Consider the following 13,308-nt stretch of genomic DNA (forward strand, 5'->3'; position numbering starts at 1 on the left):
GACAAAGGGAGAGGGTTATGTACAGCACTGATGTTTTTACAAACAAATGCAAACAAAAAAGGCGTGAGAAACCAAAAGGAACATTAAAAACTTATAAATGAAAACAAGCAGACAACAGTATGGCTAAAACACATTTAAAAAAAAGATCAAATGCAAGTAGAAATTATGATCGAGGCTAGTATTACCTACTACGTTCTATGGTCTCCTATAGTTTAAGCCCACCAACCATACCAAGGTCCGAGAACACATTTAATTTACATATCTTTCGGAATCCCCACTATAAAGATTATTACTATATTTCCAGCGATATCAAAATTGATTATATTTTTTATTTATTGTTTAAAAAATATTATGGACTTCTTAATTTCATTCGATAGCTAACAATGATTTATAAGGTACATACAGAAAAAATGAAATCTTATACGTCGTCATCTTCGTCGCCATCAATGTTTCTAACTGCAACCAGACGAGTATTTATATTTTGACATATATCATTTGCCTGACATGGGCATACATCTGTACAGGATAGATTTGTCGAAGCAAATGCAACCCTTTGAAAAAACAGATTTCCCCTCACAAGTTCAAACTAAATCTTGCAGAAACTAGGATGACATCTGACCCTCGAGATAGATAAGGCATTTTTCTTTTCCCATTCGAACTGAAGAGGAGAACGTTAGGTTAGTTTTGGTGTTTTGGAAGATATCTTTACGTCTGGAGTGAAGCGCTTATTTCATATTGTTTAAAAGTAGTTTCACAAGGAGGAAATTTGAAAAGGGAGACATTTTGAAATGTAGCCAATTTTACTCTCAATTTATTTAAGCACAATGATCTTTTTTAAGTTTTGGCTTGAGATCATCCAACCTAACAACAATATCTCGAGCTGTATCTATCGATTCATCGATGTCACAATAAGAAAGGTTTTAAAAATCGATGAAATCATCTGAATTGTCCTTCAAGACTAATAAACAGTGCTCTTATCGATCCTAAACAGGACCGATTACATTGTATCGCATCATGTAATAGCATTGCGGCTGGTACGATGTTACAGGTGGCAAACCCGATACTTTTACATGTGTCATGGACAGGTAAATAGCGGCGCAAATCTTGTGTGCAAGCTATATTGCTTGTTTGAAACCATAGCTCATGCGTATGCTGCATTGAGGGGAAGGAAAACCATAAAATACTGAACTCCGAGGAAAATTCAATCGGGCAGTCCCTAATCACATGGCAAAATCAAATGACAAAACACATCAAAAACGTTAACGAATGGACTACAACTGACATATTCCTGACATGGTACAGGCATTTTCAAATGTAGAAAATGGTGGATTGAACCTTGTTTAATAGCGCTAAACCCCTTACTTGTACATATGAACCAATAAAATCAGAACATCTGTATATTGTGATTTTATGTTTAAGCCTACCCTTGATTTTTTACTCACCAAACTGTTTGTCTACATGAATTAAAATCATGTAAAATCATGCGAGTATCTTCTTCATCGGGCAAACAAAATAATTCTTAAAACCTGAATACTCCGTCTGAGCTGATTTAGGGTCCTCGAAGTGCTAAATAGAACATGACTTCTTCATGTATCATAGTAACTGTTGATATACCATGATGCCGAACAATCAATTCACCAAGAAATCTGATTAAGGCCTGCTGGTTCTCACTGACACAAAGAAACTTTATCCAGTCAGCAATTTAACGACCATTTAAATATGACCCGAAACACTTCACAGACGAACAAGAACTTGATTCAGCTTTAAAATAACTGCAGTGTTGTGTCTTGGAATGTAAGATTTATTGCAAGAATGATGATACAATATTTTGTTATCATCAGTACGCAGATAGTCTAGGTCTGAAGTATCGTGCAATATACTAAAATGTACAATGATCTTTCCATCCTCCAATAGCCTCGCATATTAATAAGCAATTCAATAGAAGAACCATGACATATAAGTTATATCACACCATTATCCCATTGTATTTTAGTCCTACTTCGCTTAGGGTTTGATTATCATAGTTTTACAGGACTGTGAATGTGCGCCATATTCCGGGTCTGAAACGTGACCGAAGTATTTGTGTTGTATATTAAAATTATAACAAAACTATCAATTAAAAAAAAACCATGATTAAAGTTATAAAAAACAAACAAAATAATATATCAAGTTACTAAACAAAGATCTTCAAACAAACTGGACTATTCAAAACAAACAAATTGATCATACAACAAGCAAAAAGAGAAATAAAGTTAGTGACAATTGTCCCACAGGTGTTTGAGGACAGGATCCTGTATGAGCCCCATATAGTCCCTCCCCCTTTTTTTTATCATAAATCTCAGATTTTTCGATATATATCACTTATTTGTACTTATTTGTACCATATATATACTAATATATCATATTTATACTCTAAATATGCATGTTTACTATCAACGTGAATCTCGACTATAGAGCGAAGCGAAAGGTTGCCAACTTCGTTTCAAGAAATTGGGGCATTGGTCGGGAAAAAATGTTTTAAAATCTAATAAAATGTCACTTACCGGTCTAATCAACGAGTACTTGCTGTTCCCATAAAATTATCCTTATTGAATATCAATATCCAGACATAATATATTACTGTTTAAACACTTTTAATTAGTTTTTTCGCTGGCGGTGTTGCAGTTTTTTTGTCCATTCAACTTCGATCAACGGAAGTTACAAAACAACGACATCTGTGTGGTCTTCAGCTCAAGAAGGATAACTCCACCTGAAAACGCGGGAAATAAGATGAGTTCCGGGGTAGAAAAAGTCAGAGATTTTCGAAATGTACACATTCGAAATTCTCGTATGTTTTCTTTCGTTGCATTTACACCGGAACTCATATAATTTCCCGCGTTTTCAGGTGGAGTTATCCTTCTTGAGCTATCGTTATATGATAAATTCAATTTTCAAGCTCAATGATAAGTATCATTTGAACAAATAACACAGAAAGCAATAATTTTATTTTCGTGTTGATGAGGTATCTTTGGGTACAGCAGTCATATTCGCAAGTTCAATGCATTATATGAAAACAAACTCTTTAATTTAATATGTTTGTAGATAGATGTTTTTGTGTTCTGTTAAATTGTTCCTCTTAAGATTGTTACACGATGATGACTGATTTTCCCATATTTTGACTAATTTATTTATTGTGTCTGTTTAGTTAACGCATCATTGTAAACATAACGGAATTTGAAGATACTGTCATCAACGTGAGAGGGTAAGCGCTATAGAACCAGGTTTAATCAACCATTTTCCACATTTGAAAATGCCTGTACTAAGTCAGGAATATGACAGTTCTTGTCTATTCGTTATTGATGCGTTTTGTATTTTGATTTTGCGGTTACACGCCATTATTCCGCAAGAATATTGGTCCGACAACCCATAAATCCGACAACCCAATAGTCCAACAACCCATTGCTCCGACAGCCCAATACTCCGACAACCCATAAGTGCGACACTTATCAAGTCATTCATCAGGGTATCAGGGTAAAATAAAATTTGTGTTTCTGTATTATTACGGTTAGATATTTTAAGAAATAACTCCGTATAAATAACATATGGCTGAGGTACATGTAGTTCAAATACTTTCTATATACTAAATTCGAAATCTGTATATAGAATATAACAGAAAAGAATCCTTTTCCAAATTAAAGGATCTTTATTAAAGAGCATATGAACCAAGAACAACCATGATTGGTACGAGCTACTGATGACACCCCCGCCCAAACATTTCGGTAGACGAGATAGTTTTGAGTTGTGAATCTGAAAAAGCATATAACTTACTTTTGTAAACCTTGAAACCAAATTTCAGAAATCATTGTATTGTAGTTCCTGAGAAAAATATGACGAAATTTTTCAACTTGGCTGTCATGTAATGAGTAATGAATTTGAAAACGCATCACACGATAAAGCCGACTTCAACAAACATTTTTGAAATCTTATTAATGTAGTTCATGAAAATGTTGCAACGAAAATATTTATGGGACGGACGGACGAACTGACATATCGACGGTTGAACGGACGGAGAGAAAGAGGTAAAACAGTATACCCCTAATTTTTCGAAGCGGTGGTCTAATGACTGGGTCAACATTAAGACATTGCAATACTAATAAGATATAATTATCTCTTTAGCACTATAAGCATCAGACACAATTGAAGCTAAGACAAAAAGAAAAAGAAACTAACACATCGATAACAAATAACAGTCCGTATCTAGACATATACTACATAATTCAAAAGAAATAACAATGTAATCATCATTACCCCCATAAAAGTAAAGTTTTCTCTTGTTAAAATCGAAAATTTATCATATTTATCTAACTTTGTAAAGTTCTTACATGTGCTAGAAATATGGTGAAAGAGTTCCTCCCTCAAATTATTATGCAGTGAGCATTCGATTAAAAATTGACGCTCATCCTGAACTTTATCAGCTGTACAATACGATTTGTTAGTATCTAGCATGTTCAATTCTTAATGTAATGGAAGAGCACCGATTCTGAGTTAACATATGAACTACTTTTCTTAAAATCAATGATATCTAAATATTTTGTTCTTCTGGGGTCCTTTAAAGCTTGTTGTGAGACAAGGCCCCGTGTTTAAGGCCATACCTTGACCTATAATGGTTTACTTTTATAAATTGTTACTTGGATAAAAAGTTGTCTCATTGGCAACCACACTAGTCCTTTAGTATTTATATACGAATATACATGTATTTATATATCATAATATACGGAGTGTTGAATGACATATCTAAGTTGTATTAAAGTGACCGTTAATTTAGTTTTTATTTTATTATTGTATCTAGTGTGCAAACGTAACACACAGGCGGACATCATGGTACTTTTAGATGTCCAAAAGAACCAGTCAAATGTCAAGTTGCAGTACCGACATAAGTTCATCGAGAATTTACGGAAAGTTTAAAATAATGATGGGTCTAACAAACGAGTAGGCATGATAGCATACTCAGATCATGCTGATTATATTTTCAAATTATCGTGGTTGGCCAACTTAGACAAACTTATCGGTTTTGCCAATAATGTTGATTTAGACAAAGTGCCAATCGAATCGATTCTACGCCATGCTCCTCAAGTTGTAGGCGTTGATGCCTTTTCGAGTTAATATATATGGTGTACGACCATCATATAGGAAAATAATTCTGATATTTTCCACCTTAACGTCTGATTAATCCGCTGAAATAAGAGACACCATACTAGATTTAAACATATCAGATATTGAAGTTATAGGAGTAGCCACAGGCCATGATGAGGCTATATTTAAATCATTATACAGAAATACTTTTGGATCCAAGTCAGTTATTGTTTATAGACGTCGTATGATATGTGTAATGATACTGTTTTTAAATTGTATCCATAATAAATGTTTTTAAATTTGAATCCAAGTAATTAAAACTAATCTTATATAACTTGAAAAAAAGAAAAATTATCAAGACATACATGTATATATGAAAAGTATTGTACCCTTCTCCAAAAATATGTTTTATCAAAAACAAACAACAAGAACCAATTGAAAACAAAAACCAACAAGAAAACAAAAACAAAACCAAAATATCACAACCCTCCATAAAAAACAACAACAAATAAACATAAAAAAACATCAGTATAAAATCACATTCGTATACCTTTCAGGTACATGTAAACAAATAATAAGCGCCCAAATGAAAAATAAATTGCGTTGTACGATTATTTCTATAAAGAAATAGTTGAATCAATCTTTTCAAATTTCATTTAATTGCGCATTTCTGCGTACCGAACGAAATATAAACATCTACCTTAAACATATGACTAAATGAGTAATCACGTCTGTTTTAAACCGTCTAATGGTACAATGTATCATGTTCTCATTTATCACCAGAGGTCAGGGATTTAATCCTAAAATGGATTATTGATAAGTTAAATTTAGCACAGATCATAGCATGAACGAATTTTGTAAGTAAATTATATCAGTAAGTGCATTTCAAAACACCCACTTAATTGGTCTTTTTTTTTAATCAATTCTAAGTATAAAAAAAAAAATAACAGTTATTTCAAATATTTTAGATATATATTCATCGAAATCAATTTCTTAACACGCCCCTAAACTGGATAGAGATTATTTTCAAAAAATCAAATTAGAATACGAAAAGTATATATATGTTAATTGTATCTAGACAAATACTTCCTCTTTGGATACCAAAAATAGTTCGATTGAACTATTTTGTTTTGAAATATGTCATGTATAGCCATATAGAACTCTTTTCAAAAGATAGATATATTTGCATGTACTGTTCTCTTTAAAACTCTTTATAACATAACAGAAGTGTTTGCATTATATTACAAAATGTATTGTGGGCTAATATAGATAATTGGGAATAAAGCGGATTTATTAGATTTAAATGAAAGTAAAGGTATCAAGTTTACCTAGAGAAAATTGCTGAGTTATAGTGTATGAAATATTATACATCTAAAAAAATACAAGAACTTTAAATATGCAAAAAGATAGTTTTTACGTAATATATAACTCTTGCCCCTCCCCATAAAAAAGAGTCTTGATGAACACAGATAGGATATATTCACTTGTTTTGATGTTAAAATAATATCAGCATATCATGATGAATACCTCAAATTGGTACGCTTAATCATTCATGAAATATTTGCCATTGAACGTTAAGAATCAGCATTCAATCAATCGAATACAACACATGATAACGAATAGCTTTTCAATATATATGTTTGAGTTAAGCCTGTGTCTTCTTTGCTTCCTTCTTTCCTTGGAAAATAAAATACATTGCAAATCACATAATCATATATGAATGAAGTGAATTGTAACGTTTAAGAACTGTAAAAATACTAAAAGGTATAAAGCTATATCTTCGTTTACGTTGACTGATTTTAGATTGTGTGGACAAATTGAATATAATTTTTATAAACGGCTGAGATATATTTTCATTTGAAAGAAAATGCTAACAATCTGCTTAATTCGACGTATCCTTATTGTTTGTAACGGCACTTTCTGATAAAACATTTTTGTTCGTCAGCGACTGGCAGTATTATTATATCATTGGTTGATAAACATCAGGTAATTATGTTGCATATCGTTTGACACAAAAAAAAAACCTTTCGTGAAACACGGAGAGTTATACAATTCTAGAATATGGGGTACTATTTTGTTCTCCTTTATGCTCAGTTATGACCAACTTACTTTTAGAATTCCTGCTTAGTTAAGTTTATTGTTTAGAAAAAAAGTCCCGGTATGATTTCAGGACATAGAAATATGATAATTGTATAGATGTACTCTCATTGCACTCAGGTAATATAAAGTTGTTTTTTTTTCACCACTGCACAATTAATTTTTATATCAAAATAGTGTACATAATGCAATCAGTTTTTAAAACGTTTGTACAATATATCACCAGAGAACTTTAAGTACGTGCAAATGTACCAATTGTTCACTTCCGAAAATTATAAATAAAACTGTCATGATTGTAGATAATTATAAAAAGAATCAATGATCTGAAGTAACTACACACAATGCGTCAAGCAGAGTGTTAGACATACATTATATGTGAATAACATTTTTAAAAAGTTCGTCCCGATTCTTTATAAATCATTTTGTTTGTTAAACTGGAATAATAGCCGACTTCCTCATAAAATTCCTGGTAAGATTTGGTATGATTCACTCATAAATAATCATTTTTACCAAAACAGTTATTTATTTGGTAGGTTTTCAATAATTCAAGTTTCATAGATAGGACGATATTGTAACACGTAGCAGTTTATATAAAATAAAATTTTAGTACAATCTGATATCTAAATGTTAAATGTGTATTAGATATAACAGGTTTTGTTTGAGAATGAAGGTATATATATATATAAGTATGAGAACGTTAATTAATATCGAAACAAGTATTATAGAACTTATTATGTTACTTGATATGTTGATTAACTTTCTAACGTGATCTACAAAAAATACTTTTAATATGCGAATTCTTATTCAAGATTTTATACAACGTAAAAGAATAAGAAAAAATCTTTACCTCTTGAGTTACGAACAACGTAACAGTACCCAAATTTCTTCGACTACACAACTTGCTACCATTATTTCATTCAAAGCGACTTATATCTTAAAGATTATCTAAGAGACTAAACAATTTTTATTTTTATAACAAAAAAATAGTTGTACCTATTTAACTTAACAACGCTTATTAATCGTCAAAAAGGCTCTGCATTCCCTTTATATATCAACAGATTAAGTCTCCATTGAAAAGAAAGTAAAAAAGAGATGGTTCAGTAAGACCCCTTTCTGGCCCCAAAATTAAGCAGTTTTACTAAATTGAGGAAATGTAATCTTTTAGTTATTTATTGGAAAGAAAAATGCTTCTGCTACATAAATATTGGCTGTTTTTGACAATATAATGCACATATATCTGGTACTAACATCATAAAGTCATGCTAAATTACTGAAATCTTCACAATTTCAGCATTTTAGTTAAATTTTAGACGGTTTCAGTCTAATTTTTATAACAAAAATACAAGCCAAATTTAAGAAAGCTAGATAAACAAACCCAGTAAAAATTCTTGGAAGTGAACTTCAATAAAGTTATCTGTTTTTATGTCGAATTTCTGAAATAAAAAGCTAGACTGAGGCTAAAAATTGCCAATTTCAAATACTTAAAACCGCATACTTTCAACCCTTCGAACAGTTGCAGTTTTACTAAACTGCATGTCACTTATAGTTCAATTTAAAACACCATGTTAGCATTTTAAAATCCTAAATCCTAGTGAGTATTGACTGTAGTGGTTAAACCTACATGCAAGTAATTAAAATGTTTAAGTATTCAAATAGCAAAAAAAAAAAAATCAAAAAGAGTCCCTTGCTTATCTTCAAACATCATGCCCGGTATAAAAACACTTGATGCATTTTATAGAATTCCATTTTTAAGTACTAGTATTCTAACTGTATTGGTTTTTCTCAGCTTTTAGTATGATGCTCGTGCTGGTGCTGGTGCTTTTGTTTTTAATTAAATTTTGTATTGCGACCATTGTATTGTCACTGGTATCTATAACAGCTCCGCGGTATATGAAACTGTCAACCGACTCTATTTCGTCTTTGTCAAATATATAGACTAGATGCTGTTGTCTTTACACACATTATTTAACATTTCTTCTTGAATTTTTTTTGAAATTCGTTCTTGCCACTTTCCTCGTATATCATTTGTTTTGTTTTGAACGTGTGTCCTTATTACTATCAAAAGAGCTACAACGTATATTATCTGTAAAATCAATGTATTCGTATACGCATAAAATGCATCAATTATCTATACGTTTTCCTGAGTTGTTTCGCTTATTGTCCAATAAATTACATATAAAATGATTCACTCTAATTAAAACAAAAAAATATCTGATACAAGAATCGTAGAAATGCTCAATTTCCCTATTGACAACATATTTGTTAAGTTTGGAGGACGAGTTTTTTGACAAAAAAATCAGCATTACTATTGGAACTAATTGTGTTGTTTACTTGACAACTTATTTTTGTATTCATAGGAGTTCATATTCCGTACCAGAGCTTTCCAAGAAGATTGAAAGAAGTTATGATTATTGTTTAATTTAACGTTTCACTACATAGAAGATATCCGCTTAATAATGGAGAATTGTCAGTTTCAGAATTTTGAATTCTATATTTCAACGTAGCAACATTTCAGCAGTGTTTTGTTTAACTATATATCTCCCAGCTAGTATTCCCGATTTGGATATTTCATTTTTAATCATAATTAACATGATAGAGAGTAGCTGTTCAAATGAACTTATTGAACCAAGGGATAACAAATGGGGAGGTCGAAGTCATCTGGAATTGGTTTCAATTGATCATCATGGAATGACTTTGTCACAGATGATTAAGGATATGTTCCAATTTATCAAAATCACAATTTCCTCCTATTTTCTTCTATTGTGAAATAACTTACTAGTACAATCACAAAAATACTGAACTCCGAGGTATATTCAAAAAGGAAAGTCCCTACTCAAATAGAAATATCAAAAGCTTAAACACATCAGACGAAAGGATAAACAACTGTCATATTCCTGAATTGGTACAGGCATTTTCTTATGTAGAATATGGTAACTGAATCTGCTTTTCTGGCTATCCAAAGCTCCGCGCTTTATGGCAATGTTAAACACACCGCTAAAATGACAACATTACATGATGGGAACAGAGTACAAATAAAAGCAAAGACAGAGACATACACAAATCAATAATACAATAGGACATTTCGATATGTTAACCACAGAATAACAACGAATAACTAAAATAATTAAGGTCTATACACAAAAAAAGCTTAATAGAATTACGAAGTGTGTGTCTAACACGAATGGATAAACGCCACAAAAAGTAACGTCACATGTAAAACCATGTATAATCCACCATTTTTTACATAAGGAAATGCCTGAACCGAGTCCAGAATACACGACAGTCGTCCTTATCGTTTGCCTCTTGTCAGGCTTTTTGTTTATCTTAATTTGTGAAATGTACGTTCTTTACATGTACACTTTTTATAAACATGTTTTTCATACCACATAGTCATCTATAAAAGGCACCGAAATTACAAATGTAAATGTAACAAACATTGAACGAAAATAAAAATATGGTATACAGCAACAGACGACTACCCATCAAAGACATTTAACCTGAAGGAGTTGAAACTTGGGTTTTTAATTGATTGTTTCTAAATTTTTCATCGGACAATTAAAGCAAGAGTTTTTGTCAAACTTGTTAGTAACTACATGTCAGTATGCAAAGTACGACAACTGAGCTGATGATACCCTCGGGGACTGATTGTATACCAACTTCTGAAATATCAGGAATGAAAGACATATAAGCTAATGTTCGTATTGTTATGTCGTTGCGTTGCTGTCTCATTGATTTTCCCGACACCATCACAAAATTGAAAGGTAAAAACGTTGATAGACAGGTGGCACATAGTAAGACAAACGTGAAGAAGAGATGACTAAATATCTGCACGGAATGTTTCAAAATAAGAAACAAAGTTAACGCGTTTGATTGCAAAACACAAAAGGGAGAGAAGCGAAATAATTACGTCACATTTCAAGTTTAATTTAAGAAAACTTTAATTACTAATCGAAATATGAAATAGAAAAATAGATGAACATAATTATAATTTGGAATGTCGCATGCGAGAACAGATATGCTTATCATTTCGGTGAGTTAATATAAATGTCCATGCTATGCAAACAAGTCATTTATGTCAATACGACTGTTTTGAATTTTTATCTGTATTTACATCTTAATTGTCTTTTTGACAAAGTGTGCTCGGTATCATCTCCTGCTAATTAACAACAACACGACAATAAATTTTAATGGAAACCAGGGACAATGAAGAAGGATTGATAACAATACTAATGCATCAAAATACTATACAATTTAGCTGAAACAGAATATTATAAATCAAATTAACAATGATATATTATTAAAAAAAATAGACATAAAATGCAAACAGCAAACAAACAATCAAAAATCAATCAATAATAAGAAATATGATAATTCCTAAAACCAAATGTGTTTGTTAACAGTATATCACGGTAATTATGATGAAAGTCAAAAGTTATCTAAAGACATAGTTCAATGTTAACCGACCAAACTTTGCATCGGTTCAATATAATTCTTTTTTAGCCAGCTCATTTTGTAGCACATAATTTTCGACACATTAGCTCGTACTGATCCAATCATCACTGACTGTACAGCAGCAAACGTGGTCCTTCTTGAATTTATTTCGTAAAATTCATTACTCGAATCACCACATGCCTCCTCAGAATGAAAAATGCATTTATTGGTTAACATGATAGGATTCAGCAAAGTACACAGTACTATTAACTCTTTTGTCTCGTTAGAACTGAGCGAATAATATTTCTCGTAATCACGGAGTCGGCGAAGGTTTTGACTTGTACGGCTTAAATCTAATGCAGTGCACATACAATCCAAGTAATACATCAAGCGAGCTTTAGCATGGTTTGGAACTGTGACTGTTACACCAGTTTTCTTCACGTCGATGTCCCTAAAGCCTAGAGCAAAAGCCATTGTTATAAGACAACTGCGAGTAAAACTAAAATATACTATTCTTATAAAACAGTGCAAAACCTGATCATGATAGTGGAGGAAAGGGTTTATATATGTTGATGAAATGTAGGACATGAGTAAGATCTATATTTATTCATTTTCCAAAAATTGGTACCTGACAAAAGCAGGTACTTCCTTGTTGAATACTTGGATATATATACAGACCAATCCCATAACCTTTAACTTTAGATAGATAGGGTACATACATTGATCAAATAACGGTTTAAATCGGTAATAGCATGAATAGCTAACGTTAAAAATAAATGTGTTAAAATACAAAGTCAAACTACAAATTGACGAAATGAATATTGAATTTTTCTTGAGATATTGCAGTATTTTACAGCAATATGTTGCATCAAGTTCGAATTGCAAAACAAAGGGGTTTATCGACAAAACCTGCTGAAAATAGCTTTTTGTTAAAACGCTAGGTACACATGCTAGTATGTTCCAACTTAATGTTGAAATATGACATGAAAATAAGAGAGGTTATTAAATTATTTAATTGAATAAGTTACCAAGTATACTGCAAGGGTTAACAAAGAGAAAACAATAGAACTAAAATTAAATAAGTCTCAAATATAAATCAGTATGTACGTCAGTTTGTTTGTGACAGCACTTTCTTATAATGTTTTTCGTTCTCCACCGACTTGTAATATAATAGTATTTCATCGATTGAAAAACATCCAGTAATCTTGTTTTATATCGTTTAACAAAAAACAAAAACAATGTTCTTTCTTGAAAAGAGAAGAGTTATACAATTCTAAAATACTAGGTACTTTTATGTTCTCCTTCGTGCCTACGTAAGACTTACTTGTCTTTCAAACTCCTGATTATCTTAGTTTATTATAGTTCAAAACAAGAGATGACTCCGTACGTCTTCAGGTCATATAATAAACACAACTTGTTTTGCCCTATGGTAGTTTAAACTTATTGTTTTCGGCGCTGCACACTACCTTTATATATATATATATATATATATATATCAGAGGAGAATATATAATGCAATTGGTGTTTTTATAACTTTGTAAAATAGATCCTCAGAGTACATTAAGTACGTGCAAATGTACCAAATGTTTACCTTCCAAAATTCTAAAATTGGCAATTTAGATAATAATAACCGATGTATTGAAAGGACAGCTGTCAATAGTCTTAAGT

At 31.6% G+C, this 13,308-nt stretch overlaps 1 protein-coding gene across 1 annotated transcript in view; it reads right to left on the bottom strand.

The window, feature by feature from the left end:
* The window catches only part of LOC134699339 (probable serine racemase), a 42,289-nt gene extending 30,175 nt beyond the window's left edge, over nt 1-12,114 (bottom strand). The window contains exon 1 of the mRNA XM_063560949.1: nt 12,012-12,114. Within this exon, the coding sequence (XP_063417019.1) occupies nt 12,012-12,114 (103 nt within the window). The remainder of the gene's footprint in view (nt 1-12,011) is intronic.
* Nucleotides 12,115-13,308: the final 1,194 nt, after the last annotated feature.

This window comes from Mytilus trossulus, unplaced genomic scaffold (assembly GCF_036588685.1).
Source record: "Mytilus trossulus isolate FHL-02 unplaced genomic scaffold, PNRI_Mtr1.1.1.hap1 h1tg000050l__unscaffolded, whole genome shotgun sequence".
Classification (NCBI taxonomy): Eukaryota; Metazoa; Mollusca; class Bivalvia; order Mytilida; family Mytilidae; genus Mytilus; species Mytilus trossulus.